The sequence below is a fragment of the Medicago truncatula genome, chromosome 3, assembly GCF_003473485.1.
Source record: "Medicago truncatula cultivar Jemalong A17 chromosome 3, MtrunA17r5.0-ANR, whole genome shotgun sequence".
NCBI lineage: Eukaryota > Viridiplantae > Streptophyta > Magnoliopsida > Fabales > Fabaceae > Medicago > Medicago truncatula.
The window spans coordinates 6,987,402-7,008,927 of NC_053044.1; the positions used below are offsets into that span (position 1 = coordinate 6,987,402).

General features: G+C 33.3%; 1 protein-coding gene across 1 annotated transcript; it reads right to left on the reverse strand.

The window, feature by feature from the left end:
• Window positions 1-340: 340 nt before the first annotated feature.
• LOC11416242 (putative disease resistance protein At3g14460) lies at window positions 341-17,606 on the reverse strand. The gene is made up of 4 exons (XM_003598813.3): window positions 17,446-17,606; window positions 17,256-17,312; window positions 742-4,610; window positions 341-663 (listed from the first exon to the last, which is right to left on the reverse strand). The coding sequence occupies exon 3, from the start codon at window positions 4,585-4,587 to the stop codon at window positions 787-789; it is 3,801 nt and encodes a 1,266-aa protein (XP_003598861.1). The 5' UTR covers window positions 4,588-4,610; window positions 17,256-17,312; window positions 17,446-17,606; the 3' UTR covers window positions 341-663; window positions 742-786.
• Between the last annotated feature and the right edge of the window lie 3,920 nt (window positions 17,607-21,526).

The window sequence follows — 21,526 nt, forward strand, 5'->3', positions numbered from 1 at the left end:
ATTGAAACGGAAACTGAACCCATAACCATGGGAGAACCAGAACCACCACCACCTAGACCGATGATGGGAGATTATGGATTGGATGCCAACCGTGGCCATTTAACTCATGTTTTCCAACCAGCCAATCCAGTAGCCTTTGACATCAAAAGTTCTGTCCAGCAAAACCTTAAGGAAAATCCTTTTGATGGGCGTGACGACAGGAGCCCTCACGAGCACCTAAGTCACTTCCATGAAACTTGTTAGTTTTGTGTGCCACCAGCTACTGTCACCGAAAGCCAAATGAAGCTTTTCAAATGAGCAATATAAAAAAAAAAAAAAAACTTTAAAGTTTGTACTTGCGTTGCGTAACATAGTGTTATTTTTTATTTTATTTTTTTGCACTTGTTTTCAAAAGACATCTGATGGAAACTGGTTTTAATTGTAAGAACTCAAATAAAGACTGATTATTTATTACAGTACAAAGTCCATACATCATCAAATGATTGTGAAATAAGATGCACAAAGGTTGTAATTCATCAGAAGAGGAAAAAAGATGTGTTGGGAACTCCATTTGGGTAAAATACCACAATCACTATTTACCAGACTACCCTCAAATTGTCCCAAAGACATAAAATAAATCGCCACCGCTCTTTACACCATTCCCAAACGCAAAATCCTCTTAGCCTGGGAAAAAAGAAGAATATAAACATAGGGAAATAAAAGATTTGATTCAATAGTTTGGTTAAGAATATATGTTCGTACCTTCCAAACCAAAAAGATTTGACCAAACGTGGGACCCATAACATCTCATTCCTGCTTAATGCCATCAATCCACACATTCGGGATGTGACTAATTGTATGCCAACGCTCTCCTCCCTCCTTTTCATACTTCTCCTTTATTATTCCACAATTACCTTCAATCCACAAAGTAATAAGGGAGTTCGGTAGATCCTCCTTCTCTGGCAAGCTCTCAAGACTAGGACAGTTTTCAATTAATAGCCGATTAAGAGATTTGAGATAGAGAAAACCCTTTTTGTTCATTATTCTTAGCTTTGAACAATTATCCAACACAAGAAACTCCAGAGTTGGTGGCAGCAGATTCTCCTCTGGGAACGACTCCACGTTTTCAAACTCATCACTGACAAAGAATGAATACAAGGAATTGAGTTGGAACAAACCCCACTCCTCTCTCGAACCAATCAGTTTTGGGCAATTGTGTATTCCAAGGAGGCTCAAGTTGGAAGGCAAACCACCCATTGGAAACGATTCCAGCTCTGGACAATCAAACAAACACAGATAATGAAGTTTGGTGAACAAGTGTAGTTCCAAAGGCAAGGAGGAGGAGTGCCATCCTTTTATTGAAAGATCACCAAGAGAATTATAACAACACAAATCCAAAGAAGGACACTTTACAAAACCACTCCAATCCAAATTCAACTCGTCAAGAATGGTATAGTTGACTAAGTTTGGCTCCACAGAGAACTCGGTGTACTGATTTTCAGAAAGGACTAACTTTTTCAAACTGGTAGGCAATTCATTTACCAAAATTCTATCACATCTCCGTATATCTAACTCTATCATATTATCACACTTAGGAATTGATGCTTCCAACTTGTTGCAATCTCTAATCTCCAGTTTCTGTAAAGAAGGAAGGTGTTGTGGCAGAGCCCTTTTCAATTCAGAACATTTGAATATAGAAATATCTTTAAGCAAAGGAAACTCTCCAAGGCATAACCATTCCTCCAACATGTTGCAATCATTGATCCGCAATTTTTGTAAAGATGGAAGATGTGGAAGAAGTTGAGGCAATACTCTTTTGAATTTGGAACAATGACTTATATAAAGCTCTTTAAGAGAAAGAAACCCTTCAAGACATAACCATTCCTCCAACTCTTTGCAACCACTAATATTCAATTTTTGTAAAGAAGGAAGATGTTGAGGCAGGGTGCCTTTCAGTTTAGGACAATTTGTTATAGAAAGCTCTATAAGCAAAGGAAACCTTACACATATCCATTCCTCCCAGTTGACCATATCCTCAAATCTCAAATATTCAAGGGACTTGAATGGAACAATTGTTGAATTATTGCCATAAAACTCTTCATCAATGATCTTTATTCCTTCACAGTCATAAATGGAAAGTTTCTTGAGAGAAGGGAGTTGTCCAAGTATTGGCAAACAGGAACATCTACAACCATTCAGTTCAAGAGATACTAAGTTGCGTAAATGACTACCCCTTAGCCAATTTGGAAATCTACTACCTTTGTAGTGTGTGATGTTGAGCTTCTTCAAGTTGCTATTTGGTTTTAGAGCCTCCAAGACTAACACACTTCTTTCATCCATTTCTTCTCTTCCGCCATTGAACTCCATTTGTAATTCTTCTAAATACTTCTTATCTTTCAAATTTGATGTGGCAGCATCTGCAGGATCACTGACATTACCCAGCCCTTTAATATGAATTGTTCCATGAAGCTGGTTGAGTTTTGCCAAATCTTTGAGATCAGATTCATTATGGGCTTCCACAATAAAATATGATAGGCTTTGAAGATTGTTTAGCTTTCCCATATGCTTTGGCATCTTCTTTATACGAGGGTCTCCAAAATTATCACAAGGGAGTTCAAGATGACATAAATTGACGAGTTTGGAAAAATTTGAAGGGAGCTCAGTCAATTGACGACAACCTTTTAACAAGAGTGTTTGTAAATTATACAACATACAAATGGTATCAGGTAAGCTTCTAATCTTAGTGTATGAAAGGTCTAGATAACGCAAAAGTTTTAAATTGCTTATCTCATCCACAAGCTCTGAGAGATAGCAACCTCTAAATGTTAGCATCCGCAGACATTTTAGTCTTGAAAATAGACCATGTTGCACATTGTTGGTTATATCCATTGAAGCTCGCATGCCTTGTAGTATCATCAGACTTCGTAGTCCCTTAAGCTCACAAATTGGCTCTAGTAAGTTATCAACACCATTTGGATTCTTCAAAAGAAAATCATCATCACAATGTGATGGAAAAGAGAACTGAATATGACGTGTCCTTTCATTGATACCTTCCACCCTAGCACCCTCTATTTGCAAACAAAATTCTCCTGACACTGATTTTGTTAAATCATTGACAAGATCATGCATGACATAGTGCTCATATGGATCAAATGATTGTTGGAAAAATGAAATTGACTCAAGATCACCGAAAATTTCATTGCCAAACTCTTCTTCACTTTTGTCTGATCCGCAACACTTCAGCAAACCTTCTGCCATCCAAAGCTTGATCAATACTTCTTTTTTAAATCTATAACCCTTGGGGAAAATGGAACAATAGGCAAAGCAACGCTTTAGATCTGATGGGAGATTATGGTAACTCAATCTTAGTACTGAGTTAATGTTGTGGTCCCCATCTGATAAACGCCACATATCAGTCTCCAATATCTTAATCCATTCATGTTCAGAAAGTTTTTTACGCAAAAGTTGGCCCAATGATTTTATAGCTAGAGGCAACCCTCCACACTTCTCCACTATTTTCTTCCCAATTGATTCAAGATTTGGATATTCACAAACACTTTTTCCTTGAAACGCATGTGTCACAAATAATCTCCAACAATTGCTTTTTTCCAATTGTTGTAAATCAAATAATTCGGTTGATTTTAGAACATGACATGCTACCTCCTTTTCACGTGTTGTCACGATAATTTTACTTCCAGAAGATCCATGGTTAAACGGAAGTAGTAGCTGCTCCCAATATTCTACACTCCCATTCCAGATATCATCTAAAACAAGCAAGTATTTCTTTCCCATTAACATGTGTTGGAGTTGATGTTGGAGTTGATTCAAGTCTTCACCATCTGCTGAAGGATTAAATGACTTGAGAATTGCTTTGGTGAGTCCAAAAACATCGAAAGATTCTGAAACATAGACCCATGCTTTAAGTTCAAAATGCTTCTTTATCTTGTTGTCGTTGTACACAAGCTTAGCAAGGGTGGTTTTCCCCATCCCTCCTAAACCCACTATGCTAATTATTGGAACCTGGTTGCCACTGTCATTGCCTGTAAGTAAAAACTTGATTAGTTTTTCCTTATCATCATCTCTACCATATATGCTTGACTCATCCAGGAGAGCTGTAGATGACAACCTTTTTGAAGGTTTCCAACTGACTAAGCCTTCATTACTAGCACTAGGACCTTCTCCCAATCTCAAATCTTTCTTTTGCTTTGCAAGAAGTTCTAGTTTATCGAGCTGTTCATTGAGCCTACATTCAAATGGATTTGTAGTTAAAGCTGAAACCAAGCCCAATAAATTGGTGGTAAGTGGTTCAGATTCAGCTTTCACCTTATTTAGCATTGCATCAGTAGAAATCTCATCCAATAGTTGGTCTGCTTCATAAAGAACATGTTTAAGTTCATCAAGCCACTTCTTCACATATTTGTTTTGGTACTGCTTTATCTCTGCTTCGTCTAGTACTTGGTTGATAGAATCAAGTGCATTATTAAGTTCTTTCGCAAGAGCATCAACATTGTTACTACTGAAGTAGTCTCTAATATCAACTGAAGCCAACTTCTCAATAATCACTTGAAAGGAAGACTGAAGAAATGCCCCAGCTACCAACTCTGCCATGATATATTGAGTCTTAAAACTCTCTGCAAGATGGAAATGTATTATTTCTGTCAATTCAAATTAAATGAAACAAAGAATTATATTTACACATAAAAATAATAATAATGATAACAACAATATATGAATATCTTTCGTACATGATACAATGGTTCTTATTATGAAGAACTTAACAATGAGTGGTTTTTTATGTCAAAAAATAAAATAAAATTAGTGGTTTTTTTTTTTTTTTAAAAAAAAAAAACTGAGGAAGCAAAAATGATTTACTATTATTATTCGTGACACTAGCCTGATTACCATTTTACAATTGTTTCAAATGAAATCCCTCAAAAAAAATTGTTTCAAATGAAATATAAGTTTCGTTGGTTTCCAATGGGGTCAAAAAAAAAAAAATTTGCTACAATAAGTATGCCTTATTTATATTTAGCTACTTCAAATAAAATTATTTTTAAAAATTAGTAGAAAAATGAAAGTCAAAAGATGATCACACGATTGATAAATTTATTTCATCTAATTTTTATAGATAAATTTGCCTCTTTGAAGAATCATCTGACTCAACTTTTTTAAATAGTTATTTTGGTGTTGTTTTAATTTGCATTTACATAAGTAATTTTATTGTGAATTATTTTGCTTATAGGTTAATCTAATATATTGATTTTAAAAAGTAATCTTGTTTTGATATTCATATATATACATATACATATGTGTGCATAATAAAATATGAATTTCTCTGTTGTAATCTTGTTACATCCCCACGCAAGAACCACTCTCATACAATGCTACTAGCTAATACAATTTTACAACAGTTTGATACGAAATTTAAATTCTGTATATTTTATGTTTAGCTATCTTAGTCTTAATCTTAATAATATACATTTAACAAACTATATCAAATTGTAAAATATTAGTAGAAATATGAAAGTCAATTATAGACAGGCTAACAAACTATATAAAATTTTAGATAGAACAGTTTTAGTCTTTGCAAAGACCAGTTCGGTTCATCCTATTCTTACCACTATTTAAGTCATAATTAGAGAGAAGTTCAAAACTAAGTAGCCGGATTGAAATTTTAATAAGTTAAGATAAGTTAGATTTAATTAAATTGAAACAACAAACTCAAAAAAAAATAAAAAAAATTGATGAATTAAACCAAAATAAATGGTATATCCTTTTATTTTTTGACAGAAATAAATGGTATATCATAAAATTAGGCATGGCAATAAAACCCATACCCGCGGTTACCCGCCCGAACCAAACCCAATTTGACAGGTTTTTCCCGTTTTGACTGGGTTTGGGTATGGGTATGGGTTTTCCCCGATTTCAAAACACGGGTAACGGGTATATAGGTACCCACCCCAAATCCATACTCATACCCGTCCCAAATGTAAAAAATTACTTTATGTTGATATGTCATGTTATTTTGTTTGATAATTGCCATGTTAATAAAAACTACCATTGATATTGGAAGGATCAATTAAATCATTATGTCTAACAGATGTTAAAGTGAGCATATTGGTGGATAATGTATTACAACGTTGCTCTTGGAGATACAAAAAAACTTCTATTTTTTATTAAAAAAAATTATTCGATGCGGGGATACCCAAACCCATCGGGGACGGGATTCAATTTCTCATCCCCGTTGGGTATGGGTAGGGTAATGGGTAAGTATATGAGAATCGGGTATGGGAACGGGGAAGGTAAAACCCGTCCCCACCCCGCCCCATTGCCATGCCTACATAAAATGCATAGCCGATTCGAGTTGTATATTGGATCGGTTATGCAGTCAAACCGGTGTGAACTGGCCAAACTCGGTAAAAACTGGTGAACCACTGGTTTGTGAGAACCGGCCGGGTCAATGCGCACCTTTGACCACGTTTCTAAGTTTTTTTCAAAAACAACCGCAAATTGGCATGGCTGAGAGTTGAACAGGAGACCGGCAGCAAAGCCTTTAAATCCTTTAACCAACATACCACATGTTGTTTTGTGTTGAAGTTTGCTTCTTATTTTTTTTTGTCAACTCTTATTTTAAATTATAACATGTTAATGTTTCTAAGTTATTATATTTATAATTTAAATACAATTTTTTTTTAATATTGTTGTTTCTCTCTAAATATCTTTATTAAAATTAGAATAAATTTGTGATATTTATTTAAATATGGTATGAATTTGTGTACGTATGAAATGCACATATAAATATATAATGGTTACTTTTAATGAGTTTTGACAATTGGTAGGTTTTATTAGTATTTTATTTTTATTTTTTGTGATTGAGTGATCCTGATTAATATAATTCAACTCAGTTTAATATAGGTACACATTTTTTTATAGAAATCGAGTTATAAATCCGAGCTATCCGATTTAATTCGGTTCTGTCATGCGGTTCAACCAATGACCCAATGGTTGAACCATTGACTCGGTGACCCAGTGATCTTACCGAGTCGACGATCGATCTGGTTTTTAAAACTATGATAAAATGTATAAAAAATATAAATACAACAAAACACAATTGTTTTGTTTTGTTTTTTTGAAAGCAAAACACAATAGTTAAAACAGATAGTTAGGTGGGCAATTTTAAGCAAAATTACATAATTAGTTCTCTAACTTAATTTTAGGTAACGATTCGGTCCTTTATCTTTTTATTTTTCAATTTTAATCCTTTATGTTCTAAAATGTTAACATTATTATCCTTTTTTACATAAAAATTTCCAAAATTTCAGAAATTCAAACTATTCATCTTCACATTCAACAAAACTCATATCTTCATCCTAGAACCCAGATTTTATTATTTTGTCAGAAAACCTTGTTTCTAATGATAGGGGAATTTCAACATATATATATATATATATATATATATATATATATATATATATATATATATTAATGAGAATGGTATTTTTATATGAGAATGTGAGAATGAATTCTCAGCCTTTAGATTAAAATCATGTGATTGATATTAAAATAGTCACTTAATGGTTACGGTGCACTTTCAAACCTATCTTTCAAAACAGATCCATTTTGCTTCCGTAACACACAAAACATCTGCTTCACCCGCCAGACACGATAACAAAATTGGGGTTGATAACCATGTAATGGTGTCATAAATCCTTGGTTCTGGAATCAACATTCATCTATATAAAAAAAAAAAAAAAAACCTTCGTATTGATCATGAAGATCTCTGGATTTTTTATATATATATATACAAATGAATAGATCTCTTCATATGATTTTATGTAATGATCTAAAATCCTTCGTCTGCCATAAATGATTTGAAATCAACATTAACAACAACTCCGTTTTTGTTAATTTGTTTTCCAATACTCCATCTTTGATTTTTCTTTTTTCATATTTCCAAAATTGAGAATTAGGGATTTAAAATTGTTTCTATTTCTCTTCTACCTTTGGGGCTCGACCAATATCTGTGTTCGCGAGTTCGTATCTATGTTCAAGAAGAAGAAAAATAATTGATGTTAAATCTGGATTCACGAATTTGAAGATGTTGAATCTGGGTTTACAAATATTGATGAGTGAGGCTGCAAAGAGTTTTAATCTGGGTGATTGTTACACCAATCTTAATAACGAGAAAAAAATAATAGGAACAGGGGAAAAAGAGATCTATTCATCTATATAAAAAAAATAAGAAGATGGTTAGATCATGAAAAGCATGTATGTGGAAGAAGAAGAGGTGGGCCGGTAATAAGAAACGGAGAGGCATATACATTCATTAATTGAGGAGTTTTGCTGTTCCCACATATAGTATGGTTGTGCCAAATCAGTAATTTACGCAAATACCCCCTCGGCAGTTAACTGCCGAGGAATTTGAAATCCGGCTGAAATTAACTGCCGATGAAACAGCTACCTGCTCCCCCTACACACTACTTTCTTCATCACCTTCATTTCCAACCTCATTTCAATCCCAAAATCCATTTTTTCTATAATCAATTTTTGATCCAAAATCATTCAAGCATCAAGCATAGGAGGTATCAACACACTATTGACGTAAAAAAACAGGTATTGTGCATTTTATTTGAGTCATTTTTTGGGTGTTTTAGGGGTATCTACGTCAGTTACGTAGAACCCTGTCATGGGAATCCTCGGCAGTTAACTGCCGAGGGAAACTTCGGTTGTTTAGTGCCGAAGAAAACCTCGGTAGCTAGGTACCGAGGAACTCTTGGTGAAAATTTTCACCACGAAAAAATGGCAGCCACTGCCAAATTTTCAAAAAAAATTTTCTTTTGTTTTTTTTTTGTTTTTTTTGTTTTGATTCATTATGGCATTGATGTTTATGCATTACTTAGTTGTTAATTCATATTTATGTGTTGTTTAATTATAGTAATGGTAAAGAATGCGAAAGATTTTTCGGGAGAGACAAAAGAAAATTTTGTCGAAAATTCCGGAGATGTCAAACCGCCTAATTTTGAAGCGAAAGTAAACATAGATGAAGCTTCCGTCCATGTTGAAGCTTCAAAGTATGTTGGCGGCTCCGGTGTACTCCCACTTCAACCCCACGAGGTCGACACGGCTAAGTTTTTTTCAGACGACGTTAAGTCGAAAAATAGAGATGAATTGCTTGAGTGGGTGCGCCGATAAGCAAATAAGGCGGGATTTACCATTGTCACACAAAGATCAAGCTTGATCAATCCAATGTTCCGGCTAGTGTGTGAAAGGAGTGGAAGTCACATAGTTCCGAAAAAAAAACCGAAGCATGCGAACACGGGCTCAAGAAAATGCGGTTGCTTATTCATGATTAGTGGATATCAAAGTAAGCAAACAAAGGAATGGGGATTGAACATTCTTAATGGAGTTCACAACCATCCCATGGAGCCGGCTTTAGAAGGACACATTCTTGCCGGTAGATTAAAGGAGGACGACAAGAAGATCGTACGTGACTTGACCAAGAGCAAGATGCTTCCAAGAAATATTTTGATACACTTGAAGAACCAAAGACCACATTGCATGACAAATGTGAAGCAAGTGTACAATGAACGTCAACAAATATGGAAGGCAAATAGGGGTGACAAGAAGCCGTTGCAATTTCTAATCTCGAAGTTGGAGGAGCACAACTATACTTATTACTCAAGAACACAACTTGAAAGTAATACTATTGAAGATATTTTTTGGGCTCATCCAACATCCATTAAATTGTTTAACAATTTTCCAACGGTTTTGGTTATGGACTCCACGTACAAGACCAACATGTATAGGATGCCAATGTTTGAGGTAGTTGGGGTGACTTCAACCGATTTGACATATTCGGTTGGGTTTGGATTTATGACACATGAGAAAGAAGAAAACTTTGTTTGGGTTTTAACAATGTTGCGTAAACTTCTTTCGTCAAAGATGAATATGCCTAAGGTGATTGTTACCGATAGGGATATGTCTTTGATGAAAGCGGTTGCACATGTTTTTCCGGAAAGTTATGCATTAAATTGTTTTTTTCATGTGCAAGCTAATGTTAAACAAAGGTGTGTCTTGAATTGTAAATATCCTTTGGGCTTTAAAAAGGATGGGAACGAGGTGAGCAATCGGGATGTGGTGAAGAAGATAATGAACGCATGGAAAATTATGGTTGAATCTCCTAATCAATAATTATATGCAAATGCATTAGTGGAGTTCAAAGATTCATGTAGTGATTTCCCAATTTTTGTAGATTATGCCATGACCATCTTGGATGAAGTGAAGGACAAAATTGTGAGGGCATGGACAGACCATGTGTTGCATCTTGGTTGCAGGACCACAAACAGGGTCGAATCGGCCCATGCTTTGTTGAAGAAATACTTGGACAATAGTGTGGGTGATTTGGGTACTTGTTGGGAGAAAATACATCACATGTTGTTGCTCCAGTTCACCGCTATACAAACATCCTTTGGTCAAAATGTTTGCGTGTTGGAACATAGATTCAAAGATGTCGCCTTGTACTCGGGGTTAGGTGGTCATGTGTCTAGAAATGCTTTGGACAACATTGCTTTGGAAGAAAAACGTTGTAGGGAAACATTGTGCATGGACAATGACATTTGTGGTTGTGTTCAAAGGACATCTTATGGACTACCATGTGCATGTGAAATTGCTACAAAACTCCTTCAAGAGAAGCCAATTTTATTGGATGAGATATACCACCATTGGCTTCGGTTATCTATGGGTGAACAAAGTAATGAAGATGCTTTTTGTGTCGAGGTTGAGTTGAAGGCTATTGTAGAGCGTCTAAAGAAACTCCCTTTCCAAATGAAGCTTGAGGTCAAAGATGGTTTGCGGCAATTGGCATTTCCTGAAACCACCTTGATGTCTCCACCACCACGAAAAGTACCAACCAAGGGAGCAAAGAAAAAAGTCGACATTGCGAGGTCTAAAGGAAAAATTACATCGACTAGTCGGATCCCTTCTTCTTGGGAGGTTGTTGATTCCCAAAATCCGGATAGCCAACCGTCACCATCACCAACTACATCATCATATAAAAGGAAAAAAGGTGCTCGTCTTGGTAAAACATCACTTTCCCCACTTCCACCACCTACTCGGTATCCAAAGCCTAAAGCTATCCCGGTTATGCGTCCTATTGATTATATGCCACGCTTCATGCTTCCATTTATTGAAAAAGTGGTGGATGTTATCGGCGATGGACATTGCGGATTCCGGGCTATAGCGGAGTTCATGGGCTTGATCGAAAAAAATCATCTCATGATCCGTACACATCTTATCCAAGAGTTGATGGATCATAGAGATGATTATGTTGAAGTATTTGCGGGTGAGGATCGTTATAACTACATTTTAAACGGATTACATCCTCCCGCAAATACAAAAACTTGTGCACATCTTGTTGATAAGTGGTTGACATTTCCGGACATGGGACACATTGTTGCTAATTATTACAAAATGTGTGTGGTTGTGTTGACAAATCTTGAAGTTGGAAAATCGGAATCGTTTTTCCCACTAAGAGGGCCACCACCGCCGGGTAATCAAAAAACTCCCATCTTGTGCCTTGGGGCAATTCCAAATCATTTTGTGCTTATTTCCTTGAAGAATGGTTGTCCACTACCTCCATCATCTACGGAGTGGCACAATCACAAGAAAGAAGATGCGGTGACTTGGGAAGATGAGTATTTGGATCGACATGACTTGTTCCGAAAGCTCATGGCTATTGAAAGTGGAAACAAACCGTGCAAACCACAAAAGGAGTCAAACAAAGCGGCGCCTATTTTGTTGGACACTCCCGAAAAACCAAAGCAACAATTTGAAGTTATTGCGGAAGATGAGGAAGATTCTATGTCACTTGATCTTCTCCAATCACTTGGTCTTTAATTAGTGATTTTTTTGTCGGTGTTAGTTCTTTTTTTTTGGTAGAAATTACACCGATGTATTTTTTTGGGTCGAAATTGTAACGCCAATTTTTTGGTGGCCAATATATAACTAACATTATGTAATTTATATTGATATATATATATATATGATAATATGATTTTTATGTGGAGAAAATAATGCAATACTTATTTATAGCTTTTTAATGTTTTCCGCATTTCATTTATTCGTTATTACATTCCATTTAATTTTGTTCTAATATATGATTCTTTTGTTACAAAATTTTTCAAGTGAGACATGTCTGAGGTTGCACAAATTGAAGGGCGGGTTAGGTACTCCGCGTTTAAAAAGACGGTTAAGGTTATGATAACGCCGACGGACTCTCTTGACAATTTGAAAGCACAACTTAACACTTATTTTGAGCATCTTGGTGAAAATCAATATACACGTCACTTGTTTGGTCAAATGCCATGCATAGACCTAGGAGAAGATAGAGATGAATACGCATGGAAAACGGCAAGCTATATGTCTTTGCTTATTCGCGACGACGGCAACGTCGGATTTATGTTTCGGAATATGGTGGAAGACAATATATTATATATGTATGTTCGTTCCATATGTAATTGCATTGAATGTAAGTAGGGATTTAATTTAATGATGTGTAATGAGTAGTTTAATTATGGACACTTTGTAATGTTTTGATGAATTTCAAACGTCTGTTTAATTTTAACCAAATGTCGGTTTAATTTAATTATGAACAATTGTAAAAGATATTGTATTTATCTTCATTATGTCCGAGTTTCAATCTTGTATGAATTATATTACCTTTGGAAATGCTCTGGTTTAATTACAGGTAAAAACTGGCCGAAAAAATGGCTTGGAAATACTTAGAATTATGCAGAACCTGCTGTCTGCATAATCAAATTTCCTCGGCAGTTAACTACCGAGGTTTTCCTTGGCAGTTAACTGCCGCCGGTTTCCTAAAAACCTCGGTAGCAAACTGCCGAAGGGTATTTTGGTATTTTACTCGTGTGGCACAGCCAAACAACATGTGGGAACAGCAATACTCTTAATTGAGCTTTGTAATCTCCACCATTAAATGTTAATCTAAAGGCTAGAAATTTATTCTCATATTCTCACATAAAAATATCATTCTCATTAGATACTCCCTATATATATATATATATATATATATATATATATATATATATATATATATATATATAGATTATATCCGGTGAGAACCAATACCTTATATGAGAAACAAGAACTTCTATATCAACCATCAGATTTAATTAACACGTAAGATTTAATTATTTTCTTAAAATCTTCCGTGTAATTGATATACAAAATTACAAGTTAATAAATTGAGCTACAATTTAGGCAGAATTTCCCCATAAGTAGCACTCACTTTATCTTCTTCAAATAATTCCCAGATTAGGTTTTACGCTTTATTTTGTTCATCTTCTACATAGTTTAATTTAATTATTTGCTTTAAATCTCCTGTGGCACTATACTCACCCTAAAATATTAACACTCAGTTTATTGGCTCTCTCCAAAATTCTAAATCATTACCATTAGGTTTTACACTCTCTTTGGTACATGTTGTCGCCATCCCCATTCTCCAAAATTTCACGTGGCTTACGCACCTTATTGCATTCGATCTTAAATTATAAATCAAAATAAGTAAATTTTAATTATGAAAAGTATTTTAAGCTTCGATTAAAAAAAAAACTCTCAAATCAAGATGGAGAAACATAGTATATTTTAAGAAGCATGTTAGTGCTGTCAAGATATGAGCAACAAAGGAGATGCATAAAACGAAACTGGAGGGAGTAGAGTAAATTGTGCAGAAATTGGTGCACAACCGAGAACAAAATTTATTAAGTTGTGATTGTGTGTATCAATTACATGCGAGATTTTAAGCAAATAATTAAATCTTTGACGTTAATTAAATCTGATGGTTAATATAAAAAGTTCTCGTTTTGTTAGATAAGATACTGGTTCTCATAGGATATGCTCCCTATATATATATATATATATATATATATATATATATATATATAGGGGCTGCTAACTTACACCCACCTAAAAACACTAAGGTGCAAGTTAGCAAGCTGCACCCACTTATAATTTACTAAAACACTCTTTTGTTTATATTCTAGTTAATTTTAAATAGAAGGGCAATTTTGTAACTAGCTTAAAAAATATGCGTAAGGTACAAAACATGTAATAAAGACAAACTTTTAAGGAAACAATATTTAAAATGATGAAAGTGGGTGTAAATTAGTGAAGATTGTTAACTTGCACCTTAATAATTTTATGTGTGTGCGCGTGCGCGTCGGGTGTGTGTGTGTGTGTCCATATTTTAAATTTTAATGTTCAATTTGTTTCATCATTATTTTTCCACCAGGTTAACGTTGTTGTAGTTAATTTTTTAAAACCCAAAACCTGAGATCTTCGAATATGGCAACAACAATAACAATGTTGATATGCAATAACCAACATCAATGAACACCGATTTTGTTTGATTACAAGTAGGAAACAACCAACACCAATTCATATCTTTGAGTTTTTGTTTATATTTCAGTTTTGGAGATTTGGAATTCTTTTTGGGAATAATAAATTCACTCTTTATAAAATAAAAAGTTGAAGATTTGAGTTACTTTGAAAATATGAGTTTGTTTTGAATATTTGGGTTTTAGATTTGATGAAATTTTGGGTTTATTTAAAGATGAACTTTAATTTTTGGCTTTTTTAATGAACTTGAGTTTTTATTTTTTATGAAGATCAGCATTTTGTGATGAGTTTTCTGGATTTATGGTTTTTTTATGAAAAAAAAAGGATGACAATGTTCATATTTTAGAACAAAGGATTAAAATGGAAAGAAGAAGAAAAGAGATAAAGGACTTAATCGTTACTTAAAATTAAGTTGAGGATTAATTGCGTAATTTTGCCAAAATTTTACTAACACTTTTTATTTAAATTCTAGAAGTTTTGATTTCTTACTAACATTTGGTATTTAGAAACATGAATTTCACCGATTTGTGATAAAAAGTTGTTCCATGCATATGAAGGGTTCGTTCCAATTTCTCTCTTTTGTGACCCATTTAGAAAAATAAACAATGAAATGTAAAAAAAATATTATTAGTATATATAATTGTTTTTTTTTAATATGTACAAGAAACTAAAAAAACATTAACTTATAGTTTTTTTTTTTGTGAATTTTTAGTTATTTTTTAGCGATGTACATTTTTCCCATGAATAATTTTTATAATAAATTATAATTACTGTATTAAAATATTCATTTTTTAATTCGAAGAAACAAAATAAATTAATTCAATTAATTGATTAATAATAAGTAATTATGAATTATATCTTTCAATAATGCTCTTTAGCGAATCATTTGCATAACAAAACGTGAATATAATGAGAAATATAACAAAAAGGACATTAAGTTGACCAATGAAAATTTATCATTTTGTAAAATGAATAAGAATGTGTAAGAGTTGATTTCTTTAACAAAAGCATGTTGTTTTTTTAAGGTTATTACTGTTTTATCCCCTGTAATATACGTCATTTATGAGTTTGTCCCCCTGTAAAAATAAAATTGAATTTGGTCCTTGAAAAATAAAGATTCTTCAAATTCGCCCCGACCCATGTGACTCACCATAATCTCCTACGTGATGCTGACATGAATATTTTTTTGTTAGCCACGTGTATTAATGATTATCCACGTCAGATTTTATTAAAAAAACAAAAAAATCTGAAAATTAAATTTTGAAAATAAATAAACAAAATATCATTTTTTAAATTAAATTTCTGTCGCAGCATAGCGGCGGGTTGTAGGCGTGGGTTCTGTATCCGTGTTGGCGGTCAAATCTCTCACCTTCACAAAGTTTGGCACTATAACTTGGGGGAGGTTTCAAAATCCTCATCAGTCTTTGATGATGGATTGTTTAGCTCGAAAGAGACATTATTCTTGTTGTTGTTGCAAGGAGTTGTTGGTTCTTGGATCCATTTCGTGTTGACGGTTGGTCCATACACCGCAAGTTAAACATTCACCGGTGTTGTTTTATTTCTTTGTATCACCCGATTGGGTTGACATACACTTTGAGTGAATTGACTGGGTTAGGTTTATGTCCCCCAATTCTTTTTTTGTATTTTTTTTTTAATAATATATATATATATATATATATATATATATATATATATATATATATATATATATAGATTTGCTAGAACACACCCACTAGTTTTTATGTGGGAGTGTTTTAGCAAGTTATAACTAAAAAGTTAATAAATACACCTTAAGGTGTATGTTGCTATAACACACCTTCTAAAAAAACAAGTGGGTGTGTTCTAGCAAATCCTATAAGCATTTGCTAGAATACACCCACTTCTTTTTTAGAAGGAGTATTTTAGCAAGTGAATAACTAAAAAGTGGTTAAATACACCTTAAGGTGTAACTTTGCTAAAACACTTCCACATAAAAACTAGTGGGTGTGTTCTAGCAAACCCCATATATATATATATATATATATATAAGGACCTGACATAGACCAAAATCTGCAAGCCATTCCAACTCTGTTGGACTGTCTTCTATTCCTTTTTTTTATGTCATTGGACTCTTGCCTTAAAAAAAACTAATTAATGATATATATTTAGAAAACTAAAGTTTCTTTTTTAACAAAAAAAAAAACAAAATTGTAAGAAGAGTTTCTTGTTATCCTCAAATTTATACAAAATTTTGCTACCTATCATAATGGTTTCATAAAGAGTTAAAATTTTATAAATAAGATGAGTAGTAGTTGTTAAAAATTTCAAGTGCTAAGTAAAAGAACAAATCTGAGAAAGAAAAACAAAAGACTTCATGAATGTTCAAAAGGAAGAAAGAGTGGAAGACTCATTGGAAATTGACTTAAAATAATTAACGAGATTTGCACAGTATTTAAAAAATTGACAATTGTAAGAAGTGTCTAAAAAAAAATAGGAATTTGTTGGAGAAAGAGATAGTAACTAAAAATTGTTTGTTACAAGAGAAAAATAACATATTAAATTTATTGAGAAAGGAAAATGTGCGCAAAAAATAAGAATTTATTGGTGCATTAAAACGAGGGTATAATAGAAAGAAAATGTGTAAAAATACATTTTGCTAATTTAGTGTTAATATTCCAAAACCATAATTAAAAATAAACCGAGGGAGCATTACAAATAAAGTAGGGGTCATAAATTTTGAAGTGATAATGATAGTATATTTTTTGTGTGACATCAAAAATTGAAAGTAATGTTCATTTTAGTACAAGTATACCACTTGTTGTGGGACAGATCGCATAACATAATTTGAAAGCTAAGTCTTGTTAACAAAGGAAGAATGAGATTACCTGAAAGTGTGAGAACAAACAAATTGAGATCTTTGTCTCAAAAACACAAGCTGAGATCTGCCAAGGAAATAAAAAAATATTTAGAGGCAATATAAAATATGTCAAATATGAAATTAGAGTACCAACGAAAATTAAGAGGAAGCAGTGAGTAAAAAATGTGTTTACTAAGAGATTTAAAGAGAGAAATTACATGAAAGTGTGTAGAACAAACAAACTGAAGAACTTTAGAGATCTCCTAAAGAAACTTAGAGGAAGCACAAGATGTGAAAGAAGAGAAAGTAAGAAGTAGAAAATGAATGAGATAATGTAATTTTTGTATCAACTGATTGAACATATATACGCGTCTTTCTACACACCACACAATAGATGGCACCTTCCCACAACTTGCAACTTGCAAGTAACCATTTTTATTTTATTTTTTCAAATATCTTTTTTTTTTATTCACGCAAGAAATTTTTTCAAATATCTCTTCTCGAGTCATTTAAGTTAAATATTTATAATACATTATTCTTTAATTGTTCTTAAATAAAATCATTCTTTATTTATATTATAATTTTTACGGCATTATATACAGCCGCCTTTGCAAGTTCATGAGCAACCATATTAATCTCTCTCTCCTAGAAAACTCGACATAAGAGTTGTTACAAATATCAGATAAATTTACTCTACACCTAGCTAAGATGGAACCAAGCTCCGTGTCATCTCGAACTTGTGAGTTCAGTGAGTCTACTACTCCTTTTGAATCTAAAAAGAAGATAACTTTCTTGAACTCCAATTCTCTTACCCATTCCATAGCTGCTAGTAATCTTAATGCTTCTCCTATGTCAACTGACATAATCGGTTGCAGCCATATAATTTTAGCTCCTATAAACATACCAAATTCGTCTCTTAAACACATTCCAATACCCACCTTATTGTAGTGCTCAGAGAATGAAGCGTCAACATTACACTTCACGAAGCTATTGGGTGGCCATTGCCATCTCACCCTATCTTGATGAGTTTGTTGCCGTGACGAGGGCAGCTCCTCAATTTGATGTGCATTCTGCCATTTTGTCAACATGTAACTCCCTCTATGAATGATTTCTGCCATCCCCTCATTTTGATGGTCCCAAATTGATACATTTCTACTCTTCCACAAACTCCAAATATTCATAGCAAAAATACATTTATCTTTCTTTGACAGTAAGTTCAATAAGTAGAAAATCATACCTCCAATACTACCATGTTGCAGCTGGGCCTGTTCTATGTAATTAATCAAATTCAACTTCACCCAAGTTTCTCTACTTTTGTTACACCGCATCAGAATATGTGTTGCTGTTTCCGGGACAATGTTACACCATGGACAAATTGTTCCAATTTGAACACCCTTCTCGCTAAGCCTCACACGAGTTGGCAAGCAATTTCGAGCTACTCGCCAAATAAAGTTTCTAACCTTTGGCGGTACAACTAGTTTTCAAATCGACATCTAGTCCCCCTCAACCTCCAGCCTTGGATTTTCTACTAGTTCTGTTAGACAAAACCTATAGGCTGAGCAGACGGTGTAAATTCCACGCTTATCTGGCCTTCATACTCGCTCATCATGTGCAATAGAATTAAATAACGTTCCTAGCCTCACACACTGAATGTGGAGTTAAATAATGTTGCAGCACATCCAAATCCCATGACTTTTGACCAGGTTGAAGCAATTCCTTCACATTAAGTTGCAGCAACTGATTGTACTGCGCAGCAGGCTGTGCTAAACCGCCATTCATGAGCCACCTATCTTGAAAAACTCGAATTTTATCTTTCTTACCAATCTTCCACCTTGTTCCTTGCTTGACCATGGGTATAGCCTCATGAATACTCTTCCACACATAACTTGAATTATTTCCTTTCTTTGCCTCAAAAATATCATTCCTTTGGTAATATCGTGCTTTAAAAAGTCTTGCTATTAATAACTCCGGTTGACACATTAACCGCCAAACTTGCTTGCCAAGAAGTGCCATATTGAACATATATAAATTCTTAAAACCCATACCACCGCTTCTTTTATGGACATATAACTTGTACCATGAAAGCCACCTGATTCCCTTATTTCTATTTCCACCATTTCCCCACCAAAAAGAATTCATCATTTTTTCGATTTCATCACCAAGAGATGAGGGAATCAGAAAAATACTCATAAAATAGGTAGGAATAGATTGGAGTGCAGATTTAATCATCACCTCTTTTCCCGCCTTAGATAAAGAGCGTCCTCCCCATGAATTGATCTTCCTCCATACTTGGTCCTTAATGAATTTAAACATGTCTTTCTTGCTCCTCCCTATCATGGAAGGAAGGCCGAGATATTTATCGATTTCAATTGCAATGTTGACTTGTAAGATATTTGATATGTTCACTTTGGCTTCTGCACCTACATTCCTGCTAAAAAATATTTTAATTTTTGAAAATTTATTTGTTGACCTGAAGCGTCTTCATATATGGATAATATGTTCTTTAATGCATTTACTTCTCTCTCTCTCTGGCCCTGCAAAATAAAAAGCAATCATCAGCAAACAAAAAGTGAGTTAATTTAGGAGTCCCTGTACACACTCGAACTCCATGAAGGTCTCCCCTACTTGAAGGGTGTTAGCTAAGCCCCTAATATTCCAATAATTAAAGTTTGACCAAAAGATAATTAAAATCCGGCCAATTTTAATTTTTTTTAATCAAGAACATTACGCTCATAACTAGAATTTACTCATCACTTATTTTCTTTCTTAAATTGGTGAAGAAGGAAAATTATTATTAATTACTCCATATGTAATCCCTCCATACCAGATTGTAAGCGATAAAACTTATTTTCTTTGTCCTAAAATTTAAGTAAAAAAGACAAACTTTTATCCTATTTAATCTTTTTTTTTTTTAGAAAACCATCTTTTTCAAGAAAAACTTTTGCTTATTTTCATGAAATTAAATGCAAATTACATTCATTTTCCTCTCTCTTCCATTTTCTCCATAACCAATAGCCAATTAAAATTGTTTTTACATCTTTCCATGAAACTTATTAAAAAAAAAACCCAAAAAACTTATCTTTTAGTTTTTTTAATAAGTGTGATTTGATTTTTTTCTTACAATTTGGGACGAAGAGAATATTTTATTAATAAGCTTTGACATTTGCACACATATTAAAGAATGTAGTTAATTTTGTACCAAAAAAAATAAAAAGAATGTAGTTAATTTTGTATTGAAAAAAAAATTATGAGTGATTTTACAAAATTTTCCCTTATTATTGACATGAGAAGAAAAGATTAAAATAAATGAAAGATGAGAGAGTAATAAATGATATGGGGTAAAAAAATATTAATGATTAAGTGGTGTTGTAATGTATCTTATAAAAAGTCATTGTGAACTTATTTTGGTAGGGACATTGTATAATATATGTAAGGGGTCGGAGTTTGAATCACAGACACGCCACTTATTCTCTTTAAAAAAAGAGAAATTTTTTTTAAAAGAAAAAAGGAGAATTTTTAACCAATAGATTATACAATAAATAAATAACTTATAATAAAACACCAATTTATTTTACAAAATAACTTATAATAAAATAGAGAGGGAGTATGTTAGTACTTAATTGGGATGTTAAGATATACTCCAACAATCATATCAACTCTCTTGTTTCCTTACTCCTATATTGTATCCAACTTATTTATGAATTGAAATAACATTTTTAGTAGGCTATGTTTGAACATGTAATAATGTAAAATGACTGCAAAAACTTGATGCTTCGAGTCAAGATAGTACCCGAATCGTTCATAATAGTCACTGCCAAGCACTAACAAACACAGTTAAAGACTTTAAAGTTTATTGGTGGGGCATTTACTTCCACTTTCACCGAAAACACCTAACACCTAACACCTGACACATAATAGTCCTGCATACTTAATTGGTGGGACATTAACCTTTTATGTTTATATGTTAGTCTTTTTCTCTTAAATTAGAAATTTTTTAGATTTGGGTGTTTAAATTTTGGTTTTTTTTGGCAAGAAATCATACAATGTTTTCATGAAAATGACTTGTGTTGCTTAAATGTTTAGATGTTTGCATGTTAATGTTGTAGTTTTGAGTTTTAGAGATTTTTTTTTAGATTTAGGTTTGTTTAAATTTTGATTTTGCTTGCAAGAAATGATACAATGTTCCATGTAATAGACTTATGTTGCTTAATTGTGTTTAGATGTTTCCATGTTAATTTTGTAGTTATGAGTTTTAGGGTTTATGTATAATTTGTTGTCCAAGTGTTTGATGAATTGTTT